General features: G+C 46.2%; 1 protein-coding gene across 4 annotated transcripts in view; it reads right to left on the bottom strand.

The window, feature by feature from the left end:
* TNC (tenascin C) overlaps nt 1–27,719 on the bottom strand; it is a 72,027-nt gene that overhangs the window by 8,925 nt on the left and 35,383 nt on the right. The window contains exons 11-22 of one of the 4 annotated variants that reach the window (XM_039561517.1): nt 19,520–19,792; nt 17,285–17,557; nt 15,955–16,227; nt 13,398–13,673; nt 11,518–11,790; nt 9,868–10,140; nt 5,518–5,640; nt 4,178–4,321; nt 2,866–2,985; nt 2,184–2,327; nt 1,257–1,387; nt 196–328 (exon numbers count right to left, since the gene is read on the bottom strand). In XM_039561517.1, the coding sequence (XP_039417451.1) occupies nt 196–328; nt 1,257–1,387; nt 2,184–2,327; nt 2,866–2,985; nt 4,178–4,321; nt 5,518–5,640; nt 9,868–10,140; nt 11,518–11,790; nt 13,398–13,673; nt 15,955–16,227; nt 17,285–17,557; nt 19,520–19,792 (2,436 nt within the window). The remainder of the gene's footprint in view (nt 1–195; nt 329–1,256; nt 1,388–2,183; nt 2,328–2,865; nt 2,986–4,177; nt 4,322–5,517; nt 5,641–9,867; nt 10,141–11,517; nt 11,791–13,397; nt 13,674–15,954; nt 16,228–17,284; nt 17,558–19,519; nt 19,793–27,719) is intronic. The other 3 variants (XM_020584482.2, XM_039561519.1, XM_039561520.1) reach the window with 3 other exon arrangements.

Here is a 27,719-nt window from a genome sequence, read left to right as displayed (position 1 = left end):
GGTGATGTGGATGGATACTGGAATTCCATCCTGCCAGGGGAGAACAGATGACAGCTCTGGGGGAATAGGGACTTCTCACCGACACTACAAAAGGATTAAAATCTTGTGAGGGGTCTGTGTGTCCTCCTTGCAGAGCTCAGCTCTGTCCTGAGAGCAGTGATTTAGATTATTTTAGCTGTGCTCTGATGTCCTTACTTGTGGTGAAAATGGTCTGGATGGTTTTGCTCCTCAGGGCTCCACTCAGGGCGTGCAGTTTCACTGTGTACTGGGTGGAGGGGCTCAGCTCTGTCAGGCTGTAGGATGTTGTCTCGGGGTTTAGGATGAGTTCCTATGGGGAGAAGAAATAATACAGGGAAATCTCAGAGAAATAAATCATAATGGGTGCATATTTTAGTCTGTCACATTATTTTTTGTCATAATTACTGATGGTATTTTTAGCCATCTAGATTAAGGAATATAAAGATATTCCTCTAAGACTTTTACCAAGCTAATCTTAAAAAGTTCAATAAAGCCTGCCTGGAAATGAGTGTTTACCATCATAATGTCCAAACTGGGGGTTTAAAAGCAAGGCAGCATAAATGTTTACATGCCCTGAATGTACAGATTGTGAAATTCATAAAAAACGGGGAAGACTCATCCTTTAGGACAAGGAAGTGTTGCACTCCAGGTTTCAAAAGGCTGTTTTGCTGTGACATTAAAACACTGATTTTCAGTGTGCTTGGGGAATTTGCCTTCCTGAAAATCAGAATCGTCTCCAATGTGCCAGGCTGGGCATCCAAAATTTTCTTTTTGCTGGGATTCACCTGATTCATATTTAAGCATTTAGTGGGATCTGATTATGTAGGAACAGAATAAAACTATAGGAAAATAAGAGGCACTTCCAGAAGCAGCTCCCTCTGCCTCAGATACCCCACTGCACAGGGATTCTCCTGAGTTCAGAGAAGGGAATCACATCCATTGGGGGGTGTGAGTTTAATCCATGGCACAGGTTTGGAATGAAGGAAAATGTTTGTGCTTTTTCCTGTGTTGTAGAGGGATGAAAGGCAAAATTCAGCCTGGAACAGAGCTTCTGTTTCAGGGTGTAATGTAGGTAAGGCCTTTTAAATGCATCTGTGTTCAGTCTAGCACTGAAAGAGGCAATTAGTATTTTAAAATTAAGTATTCAAATTAAGGAACATTAATTATGTTGCACTGCTGGACACTTCAGAGCATCTCCACTGCCCAGATTGGAGGCACAGCCCCTCTGGTTTATTTACCTTTACTCTGCCATCAATGGATTCATAGATCAGAAGATATCCAGTGACTGGAGCACGGGGAGGCCTCCAGCTTATCCCAGCTGCTTCTGACTGCACCTCAGTGGCACTCAAATCTCTTGGAGCATCCAGCCCTGCAGAAGAAACCAGAGCAATTACAATCACATCCATACAAAGTTAATTACACAGGTTATCTTGTGGGCCATACATCAAAAGAAGCCGGGAAAACAAACCTTTTCTACAGAGAAATTTGAAATGAAAAAACCACTTCAACCTATATTTTGTGGTTAAGGATTAATTTTCCCATTGGTAGTTTAAAATAAAGGTGTTAACTTTATCTAAGTTAAAATATTGGCTTGTTCCAGGCACTTTATTTTATGAGCAGTTCCACTGAAATGTTCTTTGAGACAAAATTGTGCATTTTATTATTTCTCACAAGGTGATTTGTATTTACATATTCCCAGGAAATAAAACTTTGGTTCCGATGATGTTTTTTTAGAATAGGAAAACTTTTCCTACTTGGTCTGGCTCCAAGCTCCAGCTGCCCTTGCCCTCTGTGATTATGGCACGGGATTGGTGTGGCTCAGCTCCTGGCTCCCTAATTAACACCCTGGGACAAGCCAAGCCAGGAAAATGAGAAACAGCCCTGATTTCATTGATTCTCATGGAAAACCATGAGCATGAAACCAGCTGGGCACCTTCAGCAGCCAACACCAGCTCTCGGAGAAGAGCTCCTGCTCCAGCTCTGTGTGAGAATCTGCAGAGCTGGTGATGGAAAACCACCTCTGCTCAGCCACGCCGGGCTCCCAGCGGAGAAAGGTTGATGCAAACACTAACAAACTTCAGGTTTCCAGGAAAAAAAGCATCAGAGGAGCACAGAGCAGGTGGGACTAGAAGGGATGGCAGCTCTGGGGAGGTGGGGAGTGGCACCTGTGGTGAAGTGGGTGGAGAGGGTCTCGCTCCTCTGCGTGTCCTTCAGCGCGTGGACGCTCAGCGTGTACTCGGTGGCAGGCTGGAGCCCCTTCAGGTCATACTCCACGGTGTTCCCTGAGACCATCTGAGTCACCTCTGGCTCTGAGAGGAAAACACAGAAGAAAGGACGTGTCGGCATCATGATGTGCTCAACTCCATGCTCCACTCACTCATTTGTTTTATTCCTGGTTGGTGCAAGTGCAGAATAATAAAAGCCCGGAGCCCGTGCCCGTGCTGACACCTCTGCTGGCTCGGAGTCACACCAGAGCCTTTTATCTAAAAGTGTGAGCTCTCTCTAGTGTTCACGGGAATTACAGCACCGCCTCTGCTTCCCGGGAATCTCCCTTCTCTCTCTTCATGGCCAAACTGAGAGTGCTGAATAAAAAAGGATCATTTTTTAAATGCTTCCAGCAATGCTCCTCCTCCAAATAACAGCCCCGAGGCTGCCAGAGCTCCAGGAGCGTTTGGACAATGCTCTCAGGGAGGGGATTGTTGGGGTGTCTGGGACAGGAGCTGGACTTGATGGGTCCAGTTGGGTCCCTCCAACTTGGGATCTTCTGTGATTTTGCTGGAGTTACAATGAGCACCTCTTGAGAGCTTTAACCCTTCAGCTCCCTGACCCATCCCTCACTGCTCTCACCTTCCTCAGAAGAGTAGGACACCACATAGTTATCCACAGCTGCAATTGCTGGCTGCCAGGTTGCCAGAGCCTCTGAGTCTGTGATGTTCACCACTACCAGGCCTGACGGGCTGTCCAAAGCTGGAAGAAAAACAGGTTGAAGGAATTTGACAAACACTCTCAGCTCTGTGCAGTGCTCTGCTGTAAATACAGAAAATGCCCAAAGCTCAGTGCAGCTTTTATGAGTCCCTTTGGAATAGTGGAGTTTATCAGGAAAGACGTCAGTGCCTATGAAGAGACACCAAAAGCCTCCACTGGAAAGGGAGGTCAGTGCTGGAAGAGATTAAAGTCTGGGAGCAAACAGAACTAGCCACGTTCTCAGATCACTCTTGATACATCAATCTCAACAGCTCTGTCAGAGCTGACGTATTTCTCTCCACACCCTCAAATCTGGGTTGTTTTTTAGAGCAAACTCAGGAGACAGAGCTGGGAAAAATAACCAAAGTGACAGCAGCTGATGGCCACTGTGACCTTCCAGCAGCTTGTTTGGAACAAACCAATCCCACAGCCAGCCAGGCATCCAAAATCCCCACACGTCCTGCATTGCCTCCTCAAAGGATTCTACTTTTCACAGGGGTTTATGCTCTCCCTGAATTGATGGATATCTTCCTCCAGAACAGCTGGAATGGGCTATAAATCCCCTGTCATCCAATACTCATCATCTCGTTCCTTGCCTCAGCTCTCTGGATGCTTGTTAGCCCCCAAAAAGAATGAATGGAGGATGCAGCGAGGGGTCAGCAGGAGCAAAGTGGACCCTCATTTCCTGCAGGGATATTTAAAGAAAAAATCAGGAGACAGAATATTGAAAAAAATATTGAGAGAATATTGAAGAAAAAATCAGGAGAGAGAATGTTTTTGTGCTTAGAAAAGCTTCCCAGTCTGGAACATGGGAGATATGGAGTTCACAGCAGAAACTGGTCTGAAGTGCTCAGCTGAGCTGGCCATTTGCTCCTTCAACTCAAAAATGGAATTAATTAAAAAACCAACCAAATAAACTTCTGGGTTTTTTTCTCTGATGAATTAGAACTGTAAATAAACGAATTGTCTGTGTCTCATAAGTTTGTTTAGCATTTAGCAAATGGGAGCCTGACCAAACTCAAAAGTTCTATCCTCATCCAAAATACAAACATATAAAGAAGGAGTGGGAAAAAGAGTTTCCTACAGTTTGTGTGGACAGCAAAAATGGGATCTTGGCAGCTCCAGTCCCTGAGTCTCTCCTGTGGCCCAGATGATCCATTTGGAAAGCTGCTGTTTCCTGGTTTTATATTATTACCTGTTTTCAGGGTGCCAGAGACGGGCTCACTTTCCTCAAAGCCTTTCACAGAGATGATGCTGACATTGTAGTCCACACCTGGGACCAACTTCACCAGCTTGGTCCTTGTCTTGCTCCCGTCGACTGTGACAACATTTGGAGTACCTAGGATGAGGCCAAATGCCACAGGATGAGTGACACAATACTCCAGGAAATGCTTGAAGGGTGTTTTTCAAGTTAAAGATGTGCTTCTACAGCAGGAGATGAATTTTCCTCAGTTAGTTACAGCCACTGGTGTTAAATATTGCTGCTGTGACACCTAAATCTGAATCACTGGTTTGTATTCATAAGAAAAGTTAACATTTTTAGTGGAAGGTGTCCCTGTGACACGGGGTTGGAATGAGAGCAGCTTTAAGGTCCCTTCCTACCCAAACTGTTCTGTGACTCTGTGATTTCTGTTCAGAAAAATATAATTTCATAAACAAGATGTAAGCAGAAACCACAGCAGTCTCTCCATGGGAGTTCAAACACCTTGAGGACAGGACTTGCAGTTCAGATCTGCCTTGTTTGTGGTGAGGGCTGGAAGATTCTCCTCCACCCACCTCATTTAGAATTAAGATACAGTAAATGCTATTTTAAAAGGTGCTCTGTGTGTGGCTGAGGACTTAGCACCCATATTCACTCTGAATCCTAGGTTTATTCCAGGAAAGCACTTAGACAAATGCCTAACTTTATGACTAGATTCCTTTTCTTCTCTGGGACCGCTGTATATTTACAGCTGCACATGTTCTTCCAGGCTGTGTTGTCTAAAAGCCTAAATCTTTCCTTGTCTCAGTCAACAGCAGGACTTTTTTTCATGCTGAGGTCTTTAGTATTTTTTCTTTAGCTGTTTCCCTTCAGAGAGGTCCCTAAATTAGGTTAAAAATCTGTTGAAGTAGAGGAAGTTTTTGAAGATGAACGCTAAACCAGAATGAGACAACATTGGGGAGCACTGAGTAAACCACTGCCTTCAAAAATTCTTATAACCATGGATAATGATTATTATTTCCAAGGGCTGTCTTTTCCTGTGTGCTCAGCTCATGAAATGTCTACAAAATAATGACAGTTTGGAAACTAATCCTTGATGAAAAGGCTCAGAGAGAGACTTAGGAGTACAACCACTCGAGCCTCCACCTCTGAGCTCCCTTACAAGCCCTGCCCCTGGGATGTGGACACTGTGTCCAAAGGTTGGCTACACACCCTCATTCCTGAAGGAAAAAAGAGATGATCTGTGCAAGATCACCTGGGAGACGCACTGAAAGGAGGGATGGCAGCCCAGCAAACCCATCCTGCTCTCCCTGCCCGCCCCTGTCCCTCCTCACCTCCCGTGACGGGGACGTAGGAGATCCGGAAGTTTTCCACACGGGAGTGAGGGGGGGTCCAGCTGACTGTGGCGGCGTTTTCCGTGATGTCAGAGAAAGAAATTCCCTTGGGAGAGCCAACGACTGCCAGGGGAGAACAGAGGACACACCACACAGGAAGAAAAGGTAAATCATTTGTTTTATCAGTCCTTAGCACTGGAAAACTGATTTGTTTTATCACCCTAAACCAAGAGCTGGTGCTGTCAATGTTCTGCTCTGAGCAACACTAATGCAGGGGGTACAAAAAACTGAAGGCTTTTATTACAGCAACAGCCTGGTTGGTCCAAATTTTCCTTTTTTCAGGAGCAGTCCAGTAGTGCAAAGGTTAAAAATACCCAACATGTGTGTACACATAGAAATAACAGAGATTTCAGTGCTGTAGAACAGCAGGGAGGAGCATGGACAGAAATGACATTCTGCTACGCAGGAGATGCTGCATTTGGAATTTTTTTTCTACCCCCGTTTCACTTGGAGGATTTTTAGACTGAGTCCCACACGGCAATGACAGCCATGGACAGATCTCCCTTCCTGAGCATAAAGTTCCTAATGCAGGATGCTCCAAGGAGACCTGGACTCAGGTGTGGGAGTCCATCAAGCACTGACTCCTGGAACTTCTGTTGGTGTCAAACCAGAAGCAACAAGATTTTCCTGCTGGAATCTCTCTCTGAGCCCATGGTTTTTCTTTTGAGCACATCCATCCAGAGAATATCCAAGTACAACCACCATGAGGAAGGCTCCACTGCAGCTCTTTGCCATAAAACTCAGCCTTTCCCTGTCCAGACCTGAGCACTGCATTTGCCCACATAAATTAAGTGAGTCAGCTGGGCAAACAAAGCCCAGATTTTACCAAAATGACCCAAACTTAAACCCAACACATATCTGAAACATTCCACTTGGAGGCTTAATTAAGATCCTGCAAAACAGGCATGGAAAGGGCTTTGGAAGGACGTGGTAAAGAGAGCTTCCACTTCCAGGTTTACATTGAGCATCCCACTTCCAATCTTTCCAGCTTTTTTGGCTGTAACCAAAACAACCCTGAGGTATTAAAAAACAAACAGCACACACAGAGCAGGCCATTAGCATGAAGAGGAGAGATCCCAAACATCCACATGAAGAGGAGTGGAGACAGGCTGAGAGCAGGGGAAGGGGGGCAAGAGGAGGCAAAAAAAATAGGGACTGGGCTTGAAATAGCTTGGAAAGAACGTGCCTGCGGGAAAGGAGTCAGAGGCTGTTTGTTCCATGTGTCCCCAAAGCAGCAGGGCACTAAATCAACTGAAAGGCAAGGAAAGAAAAACAACCGAGCTCTCAAGAGAAATGTAAAATATATCTCGGAGCTCACTAGAAGTGTTGTGTTTGTGGGGTTTGCTCATGTGGAAAAGCCAAGGGAAGAAAAGAATTACAGATGACAAAGGAAGCAAGGTGGGGTTGGAAAAGCTACGTGGCACAAAAAGGTGCTGCTGATTTGGGTACAGACTGAAGGAAACTGGAGAAAACAAAGAAAATCTGGGAAAGAGAGAGAAATGAAAATCACATTGGTTTTGCTTCACATTATAGGTGCCCTGGGTGGCTGAAGAACAGGGCCAGTGGTGATTTTGGAGACCAAACAGATGGCCCAGCACTTCGTTTTCATACACATGCAGAATTTCAGCCTTTTCCAGAAAATAAAATACCCAATCCATCCCCCTTGGACTCTGCTGTGCAACCACTTCCATGGGCCCCAGGTGTGTTTTCTGCCCCAGGTGAGCTGCGTGACAAGGAGCAGTAAGAAGAGCTTTGATGTGAGTTTTCTGCATCCCCAAGTCCCCCAACTGCAGCTTTCCTGGGAGAGAACCTGGCAAGAAATATAATGGACCATCAGAGAATCTGTCCTGGAATGAATCCCAGAGATGGGAGAGATTTGCACCTTTGAGCACAGGGAAATGAAAAAGAAGCAAATGAAATAATCTTCTTGGGCTACCTGAAAGCCAGAATTGAGCAGGCAGGGAAAGCAGCCGGGGTGCTCCTGACCTGGCACTCAGAGAGAATCTCAGGTCATCTCTTGGGCAGGCACAGGTAAATTGTCTTTACCCTCCAGCATCATCCCCAGAGCTGTATGAGAGACAAGGAACTCTCCTGAGAGGCTGCTAAAGCACCCTTGGTACCTTAGAGCTGCTGGTTTTTTAGCGATGTTTTCTTCCTAATTCCTCTTTCATTCCTAACAGACTAGAGGAGGACGTTCCCTGGTTCCCTGGCTTTCTTCTCCTAATCTGCAGGAGGCAGCAGGTTGCATTTATCACATATCAAGAGCATGTGAAGTGTTTTGTGATCCTCTCAGGAAAAAACCACGCTGTCACAGTGTGGCAAAACAGCACTGGAAGAAAAGGAAAGGAGCAGCATGAGCCCCACACTTCCCACAAGGATATTAATTGGCCCATAGATGTGTCGTGGTCTCCCAGTGGGGGTTAAATTGCACCTTAACTGAGATTTTACAGATAAATTTCTAGAAGACACCAACTCTGAGAGCAGCAGTGGATAAATTCCCTCTTTGGGGATAGAAATATTTCCTTGCAACCACACTGGAAATGCTATAAATATCCATATGTTTGTGCAATAATCCACTCCTAAAAAAGAAATTAGCTGGATTCCTTGGCAGCCACCCACCCAGCGTGGTGTAACCTGCCCCCCAAATTATTTAGCTGGACTCTTGTGGCTCTATTGTCCATTATTCATGGGCTATTTACAGCTGACAAACATCTCTTGGGCTACTGGCTCCGGGAGGTGACATGTGCTAAATCTCCCTGCGAGGGTTGCACAGGGACGTAGTCATGAGGAAAATGACAACTCTCAGTGGCTTCCCACAAATATCCTGGGAGTCAGTGAGAGTGGGGACATGCTGCTAACAAGTGCAGTGGACTTTAAACATCCCTCTCCATTAGGAGCCAATGTGCAGGAGCCTGGGCAAGAGGGGCTGCTGGTGGATGCAGTTCTGCTTCATGGAAGTGTCTGGGGCAGTGTGAAGGTGGCCTGGCTGGTTATTCCAGGGATGTGATGGCAGGAGTGGAGCTGGGGCCTTTCTGTGCTTGCAGCTGACCCCACGGACAGCAGGGTGGAGGGTGAGGGCTGGGAGGCTCTTCCAGGAGAAGCTGTTCAATGCTGAGTTATTGCTGCCCTGTTCCTGGGTGCTGCCTGGAGTACAGCCAGGGAAATGCCTCCTTTAGGAATTTCTGCTGGTTTGCTCACTCCTGGGACTTAGAATCATATCCTGAGCTGGAAGGGACCCACCAGGATCATCAATCTGGCCCTGCACAGACCCCCCCAACAGCCCCACCCTGGGCATCCCTGGCAGCGCTGTCCAAACGCTCCTGGAGCTCTGGCAGCCTCGGGGCCGTGCCCATTCCCTGGGGAGCCTGGGCAGTGCCCAGCACCCTCTGGGGAAGAACCTTTCCCTGCTCTCAGCCTGAGCCTGCCCTGGCCCAGCTCCAGCCGCTCCCTGGGTGCTGTCCCTGGCCCAGGAGCAGAGATCGGAGCTGCCCCTCGGGAGGAGCTGCAGCCCCCGCTGAGATCTCCCCTCACTTTCCTGTCCCCTTCCTTTTCCTTTCCTCCCATAATTAATTTGACTTCAAATTACCACGTTTTTACATCAGCAAGCTCAGCATTTTTTAAAGGCCAAATTTGGCTCACAGGACGTTGCATCATATGCTTCAGGTTTAAATTTGTTTCCGAAAGAAACCACTATTTTAGTGTGGAAAAAAAGATTGAAACACTTCATTCAGAAGTGCTGAAATGAAACTCTTCCATTATGAACTTCAATCAAAGCTTTGGTTTTGCAAAGAAACTCAAGTCAGTTTGAATTACCGAGCACATGTTGCTACTGGTAAGATCAGCCCAAGCTAATGGTGCTCAGGCCTTTGCTGGTCAAGCCATAAATAAACTTCTCAATGGCTCTGGTAAATTCGTTTTGTCATAACTCTTTCCCAGGGAGGTAAATTGTTGTGCAGAGCTGAGATGTAATTAGTCACAGAAAATCACTGAAAAAGGCTGGTGCACAGACAATATTTCTTGGCCCTCAAAAACAGAGCTTTAATTGCCACACTCCGCTGCCTAATTCCTGATCATTAAAGTAATTCAATTAAACCATATTAAACAGACAGTGACGAAACTTGGGAAGCTGAGACCGATTACAAAGAACCACACCACGCTGAACCAGTGACTTGGACAAGGGACATGCAGGAGACAGTCCAGGACACCTCAGGGACAGCATGAGCTGGCTGTGAAAAGGAGATGCTGAAAGGAACAGGGAATGCCACACTTTTGCCACTGCAAAGACAATACCTGTGGATGCTACTGCATTTACGGGCTGGGAACGTTGTCCACTGCTAATTCCATAGAGCTCAATCTCATATTCAGTGCCCTCTTTCAGCCCTGTTATGTCCTGGGTGCGCTCATGGCCTGGCACTATCAGCTCCAGTGGGTCAGATTTCCTTTTGGTGTCCCTGATTTTTAGAACAAAGCTGTTGAAAACCCCGTCATCTGCAGTCCAGGAGAGACGGAATCCGTCTGGAGTGGCGTCTGAAACCAGAAGGTTGTCGACCTCGGGTTCTGCTTCTAAAAAAGGAGAAGATAGCAGTGGGGAAAAGAAATGATTTTTTAATCAGTTGATCAGAGACCTGCCCGAGGTCTGGCTACAGCACACTGCAAGAATCCGACCACAGTTCAAAGCAAGGGAGCAATCTGCCAGCTATTAAAAAAAAATAATAAATATTAGTGTTACACAGAACAGGGTAAATGTGAGTGTGTGCAGGCCCATTCCAGCTTTCACTCTGAAACAGCAAATCCACTGCATGGACACACAGGTTTGTCTCCCACATGCAGAGTTACACATGCTAAAGGTGAGTTTCCTGGGCATTTCTCCTTCCCTACTTGTGTGACACCTTTATGGCCAATAAAAACAAGCTCTGGTTACAGAACTGCATGCCTGGAACACTGTCAGGCCTCCCTCTGTTCTTTTTCTCCATGCAAACCCCTTCTTTCATGCACTTCTGGCATCTGTGATGCTTCTGATCAGATGAATCCTTTACTGTGCTCCTAAACAGCAAAAGGGAATCATGAAAATTCCTCTCTTCAACAGCACCCTTCAGTCTAAATGCAAGACCTGCTGCCTTTGGTTAATGAACCCATTCCAAAGGATCCCAAGAGCTGTAAGTTATTAATTACCTGCAAAACACCTCTAACTCAGTATGGTACGGCCAGGCACCTTTACCTAGAGAAATGCTGCTGGAGTGGTTGTGTCCTGCAGCACTTCCAATGCAATCCTTCCTTCCACACACGCACATTCCTATTTATTTCCTCTCAAACCTCCCACCAGTTCCCCCCAGCTTCACTGCTGCCCAGACAGGATGAGAACTGATGGTTTTGGGGCTGGAGAATCAGCCTGCAATGATTTCCCAAGAAAGTTCAAGTGCTGCTAAAACAGCAGCTCTGATGTGGTTGGAAACATGAGCTGGCTTGAGCAGAGAGGTGCCAACTTTAGGAGTGGCAATGGTCCCACTGTGGGTGGAACCCACAAGGAGAGGGAAAGAAAGGAGGCCATGGGAAGAAGCCCATGGCTCTTCCTGAAGGTCCTGATGGCCGGAAAGTTGGAGAATGATGCTGTTGGAGAATGCTGATGTGCCCAGCTGTTAACAGGACGAGCTCTGCATGCAGCCATTCTTCTTTAAAGACTTTGTTAGAGGTACCTGCAAGACCATAAGGAACTTTCACCCCTCAGGCCCCCACATGCTCCTCCACAGGACCCCTCACAGGGAAAGATCAAGTTAAAGGGGACAGAATTCCACTGGTGAACCCATCAGTTACGAGGAGTTACGTGGAGCCACGATGCAGAGAAGGATGCAAAAGCCAAGGTTTGCATGAAACATCTTCCATGTGAGAAGGAAAGCAAGAGACAAAAGGGTGGAAGGGAACAATTTGCTCACATTGAAATACCTGTAACAGCCACAGCGCTCAGGGGCTTTGTTTGGTGCCCCTTGGCAAACCCATAAAGCAAAACCTCATAGCCAATGCCAGTAATTAGGCCTTTAAGCTTCAGTTCTCTCTGGGCTCCCGAAAGGAGGAACTCCTGTGGGTCCAGCAGCTTGCCAGAATCCACCACGACTACTAGAAAGTTGTCAAAGGCATTCTCCGATGCCATCCAGGACACTGTGAACCCATAGGGGTTCATATCAGACACTGTTAGGTTTTCCAGTGGGGGCATGGCCTCTAAAAGAAGGGAAGGTGCAAAAACACACACACACACACACAAAGAAGCGAAAAACATTGCAAATTAGAAAGTGTCACAGATTCCACCAAACAAAAATGACATTTTTCTCCCTAGGGTGGATTTAATAGAAGGACACAGCCAGGACCACATGAGGATTTTCAGTGGAGCTCAATATTGAATTTTCCTCAAGAAGGTCTCAGCACCTCCTCTCACAAACTCCATCAAAACTCCTCCCAGGCTCACTGTGTGAGCACATTTCTCCTGCTACCCATGCACTCTAAGAAAGTTATAACCAAAACTGCTTTAGACACACAGAAAGCTTTCACTTCTTTTTACTTCTCTCCACCATCAATGCTTTAAGGCCAAGCCTCAATTTGGGCATTCACAACTCCTGTATTTTGCTTTTTTACCTATTTCACATGAATATCTCCAGCTTTAATTTTCAGAGCTGGTGGGGTCAGAGGTGCCAGGACAGGAACATTAATCACTCAGGGTCACAGCCAGTGCAAATCAGCTGCTGCTGTGCTCTGTTGACAACTTAAAGAAATTCCACTGAGGGGTCCTTGTTTCACATCAGTGTGACATTTGTCAAAGTGAAAAGATGTGGAAAACTCTTCAAAATTTACCCACCAAGTCTCAGGAGGAAAAAAAAAAAAAGGCCAAAGTTTCACAAGATTCTCAGTGTATTTTGCTCACTAAAAATCTGATAAGTGAAATAGGAAGATCAGGTGGCTCTGCTAAGCCCTGGCCTTGATCCTGGATCCCAGGACTGGGATTCGTATTTCTCCACATTATTTGTTCAGCCTTGCTCTGTTGACTCAGGAGCTGATTCATCCAATCTTCCAACCACTCAAATTCCACTCACTTCAGAAAACACCAGTTTGTTAAAGGCAGAACCTTCTCCTGAAAAGGGTTTTGGGTTTGCTTTTGACACTTCACAAAGGCTGAAATGGATTTTGTTAGAACTTGGCATAAAAATTCCCTCCTGAGGCGTTTGGAAGTCCTTATGTATTAATATTTATACATTTGAGTACCAGAGATTCAGCTCAAATGTACTCATTTTAGAGATACTTTTGCATCTTGTTTACTTCTGATCAAGCAATCCCCAAGACTCACATTTTGGGTTGGTCTCTGGAAGGGAACATCACGGGACAGGAGGTGTTCCACATGCCAGTCCTGTCTGATGCAACTGCTGAGCAGCAGGCAAATTTCTCCCTCAAACTTCAGCAGTTAAAAAAGATTATCAGACATGGGAGAAAAGCTCCAGAGGGGTCTTAATTAGAGAATCATGGAATCACAGAATCATGGAATCACAGAATAATCTGGGTTGGAAGGGACCTTAAAGCTCATCCAGTTCCAACCCTGCCATGGGCAGGGACACCTTCCACTATCCCAGCTTGCTCAGAGCCCCATCCAGCCTGGCCTTTTAGCTCCCTTTAAACTAATCCTGCTCCTAGGAGTTTTTTTAAGGTCAACATTCCTGTTCTGACCCCTCCTTGCACCAGGTTTCCAAACAAACCCATTGCTGCTGGCAAGAGACTCTGTGCTTTTTGGGATGCACATTTCCCTGAGCCAAGAAAGGGACTCCAAAGCTTCAAGCAGGTACCTGTGGTGACCAAAGCAGTGAGGGGCTCTGTGTGGACACCTGTCCTGGTGGTCCCCTGAATGTGAATGTCATAGGCAGTGTGATCTGTGAGGCCTGAGATGTGGGCGCTGCGGGTGCCCCCCGGCACCGTGAGCTCCTGGGCTTCCTGTCCCGCCAGGGAATCTCGGATTTTGATAACAAACGTGGCAAAGGGCCCATCTCGGGTGGTCCAGGACAGGTTGAAGCTGTCGGGGGTAACGTTTGTGAGGGTGAGCGTGCCCAGCTGTGGCTCAGCCTCTGAGGGAGAAAGGAACATAGGTGAACAGGCAGCTTTACTCCAGGGAGGTGGGGGAATCAGCAAAGGGGCGTTGTAGGTGCTCAAAAATAATGTTTTAACTTTGTTTTGCTGTGGTTGAATTAAAAAAAAATGAAATAAAATAATTTTTAAAAAGCAGCATTTCAAGAGCTATTTTCTCAGGTTTTGGAAAGAAGCCACTGAAATTAGTGCTGATGTTTAATTTTTATTTCGTCATTAAATTTTCTTAAATAAACTCAATTTGCCTAACGAAATGTGGGCCTGGTTTACAGAAGCACCAACAGCATACACATACAAATTGCAGGAATTCCACACTGGGAGTTTGATGGGAATACAGACCCACAGCAATTCCAAAATAGAGAAAGTAGGATTCAGGCAGGAGTCCTTGAAATCACAGTTCAGGTTCTGTTTGGTGTTTCTGCTGCCTGGAGTTGGAGATACTTCTATTTTTGGACCTTGAGGTTTATGAGGGATTTCAAGCCTAACAGTGATTATCTCAGCACTAATCTCAGGCCAAAACCTCCCTGGACTCCACAGAGAAGGTGTTCCTCATCCTCTGGTCAGGCACAATCAGAGAATGTCTAATAAACAATAAACCCCACAACGCTGCTCTTGCTCTCCTGCCTGACTGTTCAGTGGTCAGGGCACCTCCTTAAGAACCAATGACTTTTCTGCTGGAGGAAATTCAAATTCGTATCTCTGCCCTGCCAGGAGAGAAGACTGTCCTTCAGGAGAGGGAGAGGTCCTTACCCATTCTCTTTTAAACCTCCTCCACTTAGCACAAAAATCATTAAAGTTTCATTAAAGCCCAGAGAGAGAACAAACACGACCCAACAGTCAGAGGGGCAGAGAATCCTGTGTTCGCTCTCTGGGCTGATTTTCTATTTTTTATGTTGCCAGTTGAGTAGGAACCAAGAGCACCTTGGGAAATGCAGCCAGTGTGAGACAGAAAAATAACGATGGAAAAGTGATCCATGCTGGGAGAAAAGCCAGAGAGAGGCATCCCACCGGCAGAGAGAGCAGTGAAAGAGAGAAATCTTGTCCTTTGCTAAAACAAGAACTGCTGCAAGATGGTCCAACTTTTACTCCCGTCCCTCATTCCAAGACTTTTAAATAGTAATCCACCTCCTTCTCTGGAACTGTCTGGGAAGAGGTGAATGGAAGTGGCCCCGATTAAGGACACAGAGGTCACAGATGTCATGCTATCAACCAGTGACCATGGATGCCTTCATGGCCAGCAGGGAAGGTGCCACCATAGTGCTCCTGAAGACAGGCAAGGAGATGAGAAAATATCCACAAAGCAAGCAGGTTTGGGTGGAAAACCCAGAAAAATGGAGCCCTCAGCCCCACATGCAGCTCAGAGAGGGCAAACGGAGCCTTTCCAACCTCATCCTGGCATGGCCTCATTCCTTCTCATGACACCTGCATCCCGTCAGGCACATTCCCATCATGACAGCCTGACTGCCAGGAATGCTGCATGCAAAATGAGCTGGAATCATATCCTCAGGCAAGTCTTAGTGATCTCCTGCCATCCTGGAATCACCACCAGCATGGGAAAAGCTCTGACACCCAGGGAAACAAGACAGGTCATGGAGACTCAAAGGGAGCAATGCAAGGGACAGAGTGGTGGGCTGACCACCAGGAAAGGGGGAATTTGCTTTTTGAGCCCTGCTCTGTGCTGAGAACATAAAAATCCTGGGCAGAGAAAATATCAGAACCAGCAGGTGGTGGCCAGACCACTCCATGCAGTTCGGGTTGGTCATTTCACATGCTGCACCAAACTCCCACCAGAGATGCAAATGCCTTGGGAGACATTTGGGTTTAAGGAGGACAAAACTAACATGCAGGTGCCTCTCCAGGCTGAGAACCACATGAAGGCCTCCCACCCCCAGCAAAGCAAGTGAGGGCAGGATGAACAACTTCGTTCAAGACCAAGTGCAAAGATGCTGAGTGAAACACATCAACCATCGGGAGCAAGGCAATTATATATACACTGAATTGCAGGCAGGTGTGTATATATAAGGAAACCAATCATGGTTTTCTACTGGCTCTCTTAATGCTGGGGGCACTTTTTCAGCCTTTTCCACTGCCTCAGATCTTTTTCCAAGCCCTCTCAGTGCATTCCAGCCTCCCCTCACAGTGATCCCCCTATAATTCCCTGAAGGAACGACGATGAATTGGAGCCATGTTTTAGAGCAGTTGGGTGGACAGCAAGAGAAAGGAGAATAAAAAGCAAACCTGGAAGGTGAAATGCTGAAATACCTGTGGTTGCCACGGCTGTCAAGGTCTGCCCACCTTGCCCATCAATTACCCCATGGAGCTGGACTGTGTAATTAGTGGCAGCTTTGAGGTTGGTCACTACAGAGTGCCGGGAGTCCCCCGGCACTGTGAGCACCAGGGAGTCCAAGGGGAAGTCAGAGTTCCTGACTTCCAGAATAAAATGGTCAAAGGCCTTGTCCTGTGCCTCCCAGGTGAGCGACAGGCTGGCTGAGGTAGCGTTTGATACACTGAGTTTGCTAAGGAGAGGTTCCTCTACTACGGGAAGAAAAACAAATGGAAATGTATCACATTATTAAAAGCCAAAGCAGTAAAATAAATTAATAGAGAAGTTCGAGTTCACATGACCACAGGTCCCACAGGTCACCCAGCCTTGTGTTTCCCTGTGTTTCCCATACCCCTGCAGTCACCCTGACCCTGCCACCCCTCATGAAATGAGGATATTCACAGTCTGCTGCTGCTGGAAACTGAAATTATATTATCTGATAGCTCAGATTTGTTATTTTGCTTTCACTGACCACATTACTCCATTTCTCTGACAAATCACTATGGCAACTTTTCCTAGAGGGGCAAAATTTGGGGGAGGTGTTAAATGATCGCAACATGAGCCATTATCTGCCTACAACAACAATGCTCTCTTTCTGTAGTCCAGTCCTCACTTTCCACTCTCATCCTGAACATTTGGCTTCCCTGTCTTTTCTGGGAAAACTGTCAGCTGTAAAACCTTGAGATGTGCAATGTGCCAATGCCTGCCTGTTCCATTCTCTGACATCAACTCAAATGGACTTTTTCAGTCTCTCACCCAACATAACCTGAACACTGAAGCTGAATTTAAGCAGTGAACGTGCCCTGCAAGATTGTGCTGGCACAGACTGAAACGTGCCTGACATCTTTTGGGAGAATCAGGGTGAATCTGTGTCTAAAAATCAGCTTATCTGAGAGGAACTGTCTGCTCTGTGCTGTGTGACAGATGCAAACACAGGTTGGAAGGTGAACATCAGGAATCACCTCCCACTTGGTTCTTAGGAAATTTGCTTTGCTTTTCATCTGCCTCAGAGGCTGCCCCAACCTTAATGTTTGAACTCATTGTGTGAATGAAATCACAGCATGATGGGAGTGCCTGACTTTGCTGGATGGGATGGTGGCTCAACATTCACAGCTCACAATGTCCCCGGCTGCTCTTCCTTGGAAGGCATAGAGGGAGAGGATTAGGAAATGGGTGGGCTGGTGGGGTAGCTGAGGGCAGGGAAAGGGGCTCAACCTGTAAGGAAGAGTTTAAAAAAGCAGAGTTAGCACTGAGGTAGGTTTTGTGTACCTGTGGTAGCTGCAGCACTGATTGCCTGTGTGCGGAACCCGCGAGAGATCCCGGAGAGGTAGACAATGAAATCAGTGCTGGGAGAAAGCCCTGAGATATGAGCAGTCCTTGAGTTGCCTGAGACATTGAACTCCATGGGCTCCAGCAACCTGTTAGAATCAATAATTTCAATGGTAAAGATGTCAAAGTCCCCGTTGGAGGCTGTCCAGGAGAGGTTGAAGCTTTCGGGAGTAATGTCGGAAACCATTAGCTCAGCGACGCCGGGCTGCTCTCCTGGGGAGGGAAACAACACTGGTCAGAAGAGCCCTCCTGCACCTCCTCCTGCTCTCAAAGGCTCCTCTCTGCCATGCTGGCAGCACTCCGAGCTGGGCAAGAGGGTGTGAGTAAAAGCTTGCTACAAGCAGACAGGTACTAAGGGGAGGAAATCAAATGAAAGCGTCGCAAAATGTTAAATAAGAAAAAAAAATTAAAATACGCTTTAAAACTATGGCTATTTCCCTTTCTCTGCAGGAGCAGCCATGTCTTTGAGCTCTGAGCATGAAAGCAGATGCAAAAGTACTTTCTTGAATGCCCCTGGGGCATTTGGAAAAGAGAGCTCCCAGTTTTAGGAGAGGCTAAAACCAAAGCTGTTACTTTATCCAAAGCAAAATCTGGTGTTTTGTTTACTCTTCCACTTTCCCTTTCAGCTTAAGCCTATGAAAGCTGGCTTGTAATTTTGAAGCTGGGGCCAAAATGCAAAACAGGGAGAGATGCCTTGGGGTTTCTTCCTCTCTTCAGACACCCCCGTAGCGTTAACAGGAAGGTTCAGATATTTTTAACAATTGGGAGTCCCCAGAAGGGAAGATTTTGAAAAGCCGGGTGCTGAGCCTAACCCAGAAAGGGAAGGGAAAACCTCAGCAGGGCATTTTCTGCTGTTTTCATGAGGGTGAGAGGAAGGCAGCACATTGTATATTAGGCAGGACACCCGTGATGTGTTTCCTGCTTTGTCTCCTTTGTCCAGCACATTGCTCTGTTTTCTGTGGGCATCTGCTCCCAGCTCCCAGTGAGGACTCTCAAAGCTCAGCACTTTTACTGGGACACAGCACAGACACATTCCTGCCCGAGTCAGGCTGCTTGAAGCACTACAGAAACAAGCAAGCTCTGCTGCACTTCATGGTTTAATTCTGATTAGTTCTTCCAGGTGCTTTCATCCCCTTCTGTGCTGGGTAATTTTGCTTGGGGGAATCTGGGCAGAGCCAGCTCTGGCTATCTCACAGTGGCAGGAGGTTGCAAAGGGCTGCAGGGAAGCCCAGAGGTAGCAGAAATTGTAGACAAGAAATTATCTGAAGGAAAGGTCTTTAGTGCCAATTAATTCACTCTCTGTTCATTACCAGTGATCACAACACCTGGGAGGACCAGAGAGCCACACAGCAGAGATGTAAATATACATTTATCTCTCGTGGTCAAAGCGTGTGATAAGCTCTGATTTAAAATTATTGCCTTTCACATGATCAGCCAGAAAATTATTTTCAGGGCTCTTGATGAATTTCATGCAAGCTCCTGATAATGCAGGGCTCACCTTCCTCCTTTCAGGCCAGTTTTATGCCAGGGCAGTTCTGCTGAATTTGATCTTTTGCATTATCTTTTTCAGGCCAATCAGACTGTTTAATGATCTTAGATGGCTTAATGCATTTTATTAGTCTTATTAGGAATTAATTTGTGTCCTTTCCTATATGAGAACACGTAGAAGGTGTTTGTCCTTGCCCTGAGTCAGATACGCACAGCTTTTACACACGCTGACTCTGAATTCACACAGAAGCTACTGCAGAATTTCAGGGGCAGCTTCTGGAGGGTAAGAACTGAACACACTCTCAGGCGTTGAATATCTGGGCTAACAGAGAAAAGTTTTTTATAGTTTTACCAGGCAAACTGGCCTTTCCCAAGCAGGTACAACAGCCAGCGGGGTTTGCTGTTAGTGTCAGCCAGGTGAGTGAGGAAAGGGAACAAAAAAAAAGCTGTTCTGATGTGAGAGGGAAAAGCATTCCTAACAGAGGGAAGGGCTGCGCCAGGACACTGAGGCTCTGGCTGGAAAGCCTGACCAGGAGGGAATTCCACGCCAGAGATGTCCAGCCAAGCTTTAATGAGCTCAGGGCACCCCACGCAAAGCTGACCCAGAGAGCAGGATTTGCCCAGCACTAGGAAGAGCTCTGGCTCACATCCCTGTGAGGAAAGAATGTGGGGCTGGAGGAAAGATACCTGTGGTGGTCTCAAGAGAAAGGGGCTTGGTCCTGTAGCCCCGAGTGACCCCCTGAAGGGTGATGTTATAAGGAGTGTTGGCCTTGAGGCCGGTGACATTCACAGAGCTCAGTGCCCCCGGGACTGTGACATTTCGGGTTTCTTCGGGGTTGCCAGACTCCTGCACCTGAATGATAAAGTTCTCAAAGGCCCCGTCGGCTGCTGTCCAGGTGAGCTGGAAACCATCCCAGCCAGTCTTTGATACTGATAATCCTCCCAGCTCAGGTTCCTCCTCTGGATAAGGACAGAGAGTCAATCCATTACTCGGGTTACAGAGCGGTGCTGAGGTCAGATTATTTAATGAGGTTCTGTGTTAATGAATTTCACATATAATCAGGGCCACAGAGATGCCCCCCTCCCCCCCATTTATATCCTCAGCTGCCCCAGATAACTACAACAAAGTCTCTTTGGAGACATGGCAAAACAGACCAGGGAGAAAAGGACTGTAATAATTAATAAATATTTAGAGACTGCTCACAGAAGGCAGCTCATAGAGAACCTTACAGCTGTGAGTGCTTTGTCAACATTAATTACAACTCCCTATGAGATGAGTAGGTATTACTATAACAACTTTACTCAGTGTTTGCCATTCTGAAGTAACTGTGTGTTGTATGGGTAGGAAGGACACAATTTAGATTAGTTGGGATTCAGATATTTATGCTTTTAACTGCATCCACTGCTCATACTTCCAAACTATTTCTAATACAAAACAATAAAGAAGAGGAAAATGCCTCCAGGTCTGCATGTCTTTAATGGATTTGTCTTCCTTTAGCCCATTATTCTGCCCACAAAACCTTCCTGTGGGTGGAGATAGGACTTCCAGAGTTACTGATATTCATCTAAAATCAAAATGTTCATTCACAGAAGTGAACACTCTCACAGACGCCCCACAGGGGTGGCTGAGGACGCTGGGAGCCATCAGAGGTAGCTCTGATGCTGTTAAATCTGAAAGTTGAGGTCATTTGCTCAGCAAGAATGGAAAGTTCCTTGTTACAAAAGCGATACAACTGATTTCTCATTAACACTCATATGGGAAAATGAGAGAGCACTGCCTGATTTTTCTACCTGGAAACTCCTGTGCTCTGTCACTGACCTGCGGCCTCTGATGAGCTTCTAGCACCCTTCTGATTTATTTGAATTGCTGACACACAAGTGTTACAGTAAGAACAGAGTGCCTCTGAATAATCCCATTCTGCATGACTGAGAATTCATAAGAGATGCTGCGTGAAGGGAAAGGGATCTGATTTGTCAATTTATGCATATTTGAATACAGAAGTTAAGGGGCTCTGGAATAAATGAAATTTGGGCTCAGCAGCATCCCTCATATAAACTTTCTCTGTGTAAAACCAGAGTGATTATTGCATGACTGCTCAAAGCCTTGACAGGCAGCTGGGGCTGGATTTTCAGAGGTTGAGCACTCATAGATCATAATGATCTTCAGTAAAATTCATTAACAAATCAGTAAATTGCTACTGTTCAGGAACATGAGTTTTGTTGAGCTTTTCCCATCCTGTTAGAAGGAAAGAGATTGGTTATGACATAACGCTGATGTTCAACAACAATAAAAGAAATTCAGTAATTCAGAGCTGTCTTCCCTTATCAGGAACAGAAAGGAGATTCATTGAGGTAAAATATTAATTCTGTCAGAAGAGGACTGTTATCTGGGAAAGAGAAACAGAAAGGGAACTGGTTGTATCAGAAATAATGATCTGTTGATGGCAACAGAAACAAATAAAACAACCACATTTCCTTAAAATGAAAGTGAAACTAAAGCTACAGTAAGGTTAAATCTTTTAAATATAAGCTTGGTTACAATAAGCAGTGCAGGAACCATCTCAAAAGCAATTCAGAGTTCTCTGAAAATGCTCAGTTTCATTCTCCTCCAAGATGCAGAGCTCCTTTTCTTGCCGTTTGTTTCTCATGCACGTCTGAGACAGAAACGCAAACAACCCCCTCGTGCTCTCCAGGGACCAAGGGATTCTCCTGTGGAATCATGCACCAAACAGCACTGTCAGGGACCTCCAAAAACCTCAGCCACCCAGCATCCAACACAGATGGCAAAGCAATCAGTGTCATGGTAAACATCAAGGGATGATGGTTCTTATTTAGAAAAAAAAAAAGAGACCAAACCATTGAGAGGTGAGACCATTCTGGCTCTTTGTGTCTCTATGTAAATATTTTACCTCGTGTTGGGCATTTGGTTTTGAGGGATGGACAGGCACAGCCCTCAGTCTCCAGAGCTGAACTCACACCCTGGTACTTTGGTCAGTATTGAGCTCAGCCCTGTTACCTCACAAAATTCATGGAAGAGGGGTAAGAGGTGGGAGTTTTTGGAAAGGTAAACTCCCAGTGTGCCACAATCTTTCTTTTTTTCCTCTGACATCACCACTTCCATGCCAATGTTGCAAACTCCTCCTGTGTTTGACCACAATCCAGACAAGCATCTGCAGCATCTCGCTGTTCCCACATTCCTCACCAACACCTGGCACATCAACGTCTCTCTCTGCATGTGATTTGAAAAGAGAGATTTGATGCTGCATCACCTTCCACGGGCATTGTCCATGCTGCACAGCCCAAGCCTCTCATTCCAGAAGTGTTTCATCCCATGCAAAAGAAAGAGTGAACCAACCAAGAGGAAAAGCATCACTCACAAAGCCTGAAATCCGTACCAAAGCCGTATGGAAATGAAGTTCTGGATTTCGAAGCAGAAAAGGAACACGTGGCTATGAATCCATGGAAAATACCTGCAGTAGCTAGAGCTTCCAGGGACCAAGAGAGCTGGCCTTGAGTACTTCCACGGAGGTTAATCCGGAACTGTGTGCCAGCTGGGAGATTGGGAATTTCTGTTTCTTGAAGATTTCCCAGCAAAAACATTTCCTGCATTCTGTTTAAACTGGACAGGTCTTTCAGAGTGGTAAGGAACCGATCAAATACCTCATCCTGTGCTGCCCAGGACAGGGCGAAACTGCTGGAAGTCCTGTGGGTTATGCTGAGGTCATGAAGAGCCCCAGTGGCCTCTGAACTGGGCAAGTGAGGGGGCACTGAAAGCAGATCAGGAGCCCCAGGGCTGGGGGATGTTAAATAACTGAGCTGGGGAGGTGCAGGGCTGGGAGGATCAAATGGTGTTTCACGGATTGATTCTCCAGGTGTGGTGATGGGAAGTGCTAAACAGAGGTAAAACTGCGAGTTAACATTTCCTGATAATAACCCCCCAAACAACAGCTAACACCTGCTCCAGCACTCTCTGTGTGCACTGAGGAGCTCTGAAAACAAAGAAAACAGATGAGTTCTGCTGGTTTTGGAGACTGAATCCAGGCCTGGAGCAAAGGGAGCATCAGCAAGCACACCCTGGTTCTCACAGAGCCACCCTGAGCTGCACATCCGGAGCAAAAACCAGCAAACACAGAGATGAGCTGGAATCACAGAATCACACAATGAACTGGGTTGGAAAAGACCTCTGAGATCCTCAAGTCCAGTGCTTCCAGCAGGGAACTGGCACATCCTCAGCTGATGGAAATCAGTTCTCTTTGGTTACTTCCAAAGAACTTTGCTCATTTACATTGCATTGGAACCCTAAGTACCCAACACGCCCTTTCCTACACCCACCAGTGAGTGCTCCTGATACAAACCACGAGGGGAATTCGTGCCAAATATCACCAACACATCCAAACCCAGGCTACGAAATCACAGCAGAAACGTGCTAAGGCTCCTCATATCCAACCAAAACCAGGCTTGGACGAGTCATCCATTGTGATACATGCAAAAAAAAGTGGAAGAGGGCACCCATCCTTACCTAAACTCTAGGGCAGAAAGAACTTAAAAAATATTTCTTATGAGAGATCCCAAGGAATGGACAGGGGAAAGCCCTGGCTTTCCACAGGCTGAATGATCTGTGGATATATCCTGTAGAACAGCCAGATTCTGGAAATCTGAGCCATGGAGATCACAGGGAATCTGTGATCCCAGCCCCAAGGCACCAGGCAGGGGATTTCTCTGACATGCAGAATTATCTCCTCATTAGTGGGAACCCACATCATTTCACACCTCGGTGGCTTCCTTGCTTTCATGCTCCACTTGCATTCAATTAAGAGAGAGCAAGTCATGGAGCACCATCCATCAGCTCAGCACAAATATGTACTCAGGATTCATTACATGTCTCCAAATTCACACATATATCCAGCACAAAGAAATACATTTTTCAGAGGAGCAAAATCAATTAGAAATGTTTTCAAAGAGATGCAGGAATGTTATTTTGTAAATACACTCTCAGGTCAACTACAGGTGTGAAAATTTTTGCTGCTCACCTCTGGGAAGGAGGGAAGCCTGTAAGGCAAAGAGTGATTTATATTTATATATAATACAAATTATATATAATATATATAATATAAATTATGTATTTTATATATAATATAAATGATATTTTATATATTATATTTATAATTTATAATTTATAATTTCTAGTACATATTATGTTATGTTATGTTATGTTATGTTATGTTATATTATATTATAATTAGGTTATATTTATATACAATATAAATATTTGTATTTACACATGTCATTGATATTCTTGATTTAGGTAATAACTATCCTTAAATCACCCCAGACATGACCTGAACAGGCCCTACCTGCTGCAGCCTGGAGACAACCATGTTTCCATCACACCAGCACATCTGCAATGCTCACCTCTGTCATCACTCCCTCTGTCCCAGCAAACCACTGCCAGAACTGTTATCTGACTGCTCCAGGGCTGCTGAGCTCGTGGAACAAAGCAAGAAGGCTTGGAACCATTCTGCAACTCCCAGCTGCTTGTGCAGGTGCCAAGCACATCTTTCCTGTTCTGGGATCTGGCAAAAAATTATGGCATCAAGAGCACTGGCACTCGTTTAGTCTTGAAGTTATCCATGGAACAGGCACAGAGGTAGCTGGGCTTTACTGGGAGGGGTTCTGCTGAAGACAAGAGTGGGCAGCCCAGTGGAGAGGAGATGGCAACAGTGGATTCCACAGGGACAGCTCTGTGCATGGATGGTCTCCTGGGAAACTGAACCCTGAACGGGGAAACTGAGGACAAAACCCTGCCTTGAACCCTGAACTGGAAGATAAAAACATTCAAAAATACAGGAGGGCAAAAAATATAGGGTGGCAATACACTCCTGATGTACTGAGGGTGTGTGAGAGAACCCTGTGCAAGATCAGTCAAAACTGGCTTCTCCTTTTCCCTCATTTTACCCCACATTCCTCCCAGCTCCCTGCCTGTTCTAGCACAGCCACACAAGGATTTGGTTACTCCAGCCTGGATGGAGAATGCAGCAGCAGCTCAGCTGTGTCATAAAAAACCTGTGGGACCAACCACCATGTGGGATTTGAATCCAGTACTTTGCTGGATTCACAAGTGGATTTATTTTATCGTGCCAGCTTTGGCAGCTACATGGGAGGTTGCCATGAACAGGTTGTACCATGGAATATGGAGAACATAATCCTGAATATTACCTTGGACTTAATGACTCCACAAATGAATTTGTGGGTGAGAAAGAGTGGCTTCCCTCTACCACAGATGTTAACACACATATATCCCACATTAAATTCATGTGTATCAGGGGAATGTGTGGCTTTGTGTACAAACAAACAAGAAAAAGCAAAATGAAAATGATATGAATACATGGAAAATACTCTGATACCACAGACAGGATCAGTGTTCCTTGTTTAGCAGGCAGAATGCTGTAACAGATAATGGAAAATTTGGAAAATGATCAAACTGTAGAATAACAAGAGCAGTGGAGCTCAAACACTTGATTTAACAACGAGGGGAATAGATGGACAGGAAAAAAAAAGAGCTCTGGGAGCTTTAGGTGGGTGGGTGACAGCCAGAGAGTGATTCAGTGGTGAGATGAATGAACCAAGCTGAAAGCTGTGTAAAAGGGAAACTGGATGGATAACAAGCAAACACTCCTTCCCAGGCTGGAATACTTCTTACTGTCAGCTTAGGAAACAGCTCAATATCTCTTGGTAAAATCTCCAGGCTGAGCCTGGCCTGAATATGTCTGTGGTGTGGTGTTGGCCTTTTGAGGAATTCCACTGGAATGTTTCACTGGTGATTCTACTAAAAAAGGATGCTCGTGTGCTGCCAGGACATTTCCCCAGCTTCCTGGGATAGAGCAAGCAGTATTCTGTATCACTTCTTGCTCCTGACTCTGGGATTTTATATTATTCCCCAAGCGGGGCTCTCAGCCACGTTCCCAATCTTGTGTGAGACATGATGACCCAGCAAGGTTTCCTTTTTAGTCCCCTTTGCCTAAACCACTCTCCCCTCTCTTAATCAGCTGATTCAACTGGGCTTACAGCACCTGTGCACCTCTGAATTTCATGAAGAAACCACTGCAGCACATCACAAGCCAGCAATACTGGAGTAGCTACCACTAAAATCCCTCATCCTGAACTCAGGCTCCAGGTGCTCTCAGAGGAGGACTCAGCTGAACAAATGGACAATATTCCCTGGCAAGTTTAGTTTCCCAGTGGTCAGCACTGCGCTTTCGCATGGAACTGGCTCACCTAATCATTCTTGCTGATGTTTCTTTGAGTTTGTATAAAAAAGGGTGGTGCAGTCTGAGCCTTGGAGAAGCCAGGAGAGGAAGAGGGGCTGACGCACAACACGGACAAGGGCCTTTGATAAACAGCATAAATCTTCTGAGAAACATTCAGCAGAATGGAAAAGTTACTTCTCCAAGCCATGCTCTGCTGTACAAACTCACTTCCAGAGGCAAGACAGTATCACATCCACGATTCATCAACAGTTGCTGCACAATCTGGGTCCTTCAGCAGAGGAATTTGAGCTTGGCTCTTGGTTTCTCTAATACTCACTCATTTATCTCCCCAGCCCCTCAGCCCTGATGTACTGCCATCCATCCTGCTCCAGGCCCCACATTGTGTTCTGCAGGCAGGGTTCCAGAAGCAGAGCTGGAGAGAACAAAGCTGCAGTCTGAGTGCTGAGCTGCTCAGAGCTGGGTTACGTGCTCGCCCTATAGATGAGCTGCTGCTCTGCTGGGACGTTCTCAAGCCAAGGTCCCTCCAAGGACTAAAATGCGTCATTTTCTTTAATTTCTGAGTCAAACTTCAGTGCAATGCCGGGTGGGACCCTTGTGATACCTTCACTAATATCAGAAAGGAGTTTCCTGTTGCAGCCACAGCTTCCAGAGGAGCAGAGTGCTGCTCTCAGCCAACCCACACACCTTGACTTTATAGGCAGTGTTGGTTTGGAGGCTGTCAATCCCAGCACCCAGGGGGTGTCTGGGCAGGAAGGGCTCAGCTGTGACACTTCCATGTACTCCAGCACAAAACTGCTGCAGGCTCCTCTATTCACACACCATGAGACACTAAAGGGACCTCAGGGATTTCCCCTGCATCCCTGAAGCCTCTGGAGTAAGAAAACTCCCAGAGCCAGGGAGCTCCTCTGGGTCAGGACTCAGTGCCTGCACTAGGGTTACACTGTAGAGCTGCAAAGACAAACAAGCAAATGGAAATGTGAAATATTCAGTCTTTCCTTTTCAGCAAAACTTAGTAAACTTCACTCTGTAATCTTTGCCATCTCTTGAGTGCAGGATCAGGGATATCAGTTCAAAAAGACTTTGTCACTTGAGCTACACTTCATTCCTATGAAGAGACAGCAGCCACGGTGGCTGCCGTCCTACACTATGGAAGATTTTGTGATGTGTCCTTTGCTAGAGGTTCAGGAGATCTGAATGTTTCAGCTGCCTGTGTAGGGAGACTTGATAGACATAACAGAGAGTAGGAAGAGTGTGGGAGAGAAGAAAAGGCTCCAACAGGAGATTCCCAGCTCTGGAGCTGAAGGGAAGTTTTACCCTCAAGTGCTGTAAAATCCACTATGCAAGCAAATAAAAATGATGTGTGGGAAAGTCCTGAACACCTTCTGGCCTGACTGAACCACCAAGAGCACGGGAAGAGCGTGACATGAAAAAATGGCAATGTTCAGGAGCAAAGGAAGCTGCAAAGAAAAGCTCTCAGCCCTTCTGCAGTCTCTGGCTGAACAGCAGGGGTGGCACAGACCCTCTGAGCAGCAGCACTGTCTCCACCTCCCACCACAAAGAGCCAGCCCAGTCCTGCCTGTGCTGCTGGCAGTTCCCACTTCTCTCTCTCCCTGCCTGCT

The sequence above is a fragment of the Corvus cornix genome, chromosome 17 (genome assembly GCF_000738735.6).
Source record: "Corvus cornix cornix isolate S_Up_H32 chromosome 17, ASM73873v5, whole genome shotgun sequence".
Lineage (NCBI taxonomy): Eukaryota > Metazoa > Chordata > Aves > Passeriformes > Corvidae > Corvus > Corvus cornix.
Note: the sequence above shows the minus strand (reverse complement) of the source record. Positions and strands in the feature narration are given on the sequence as shown.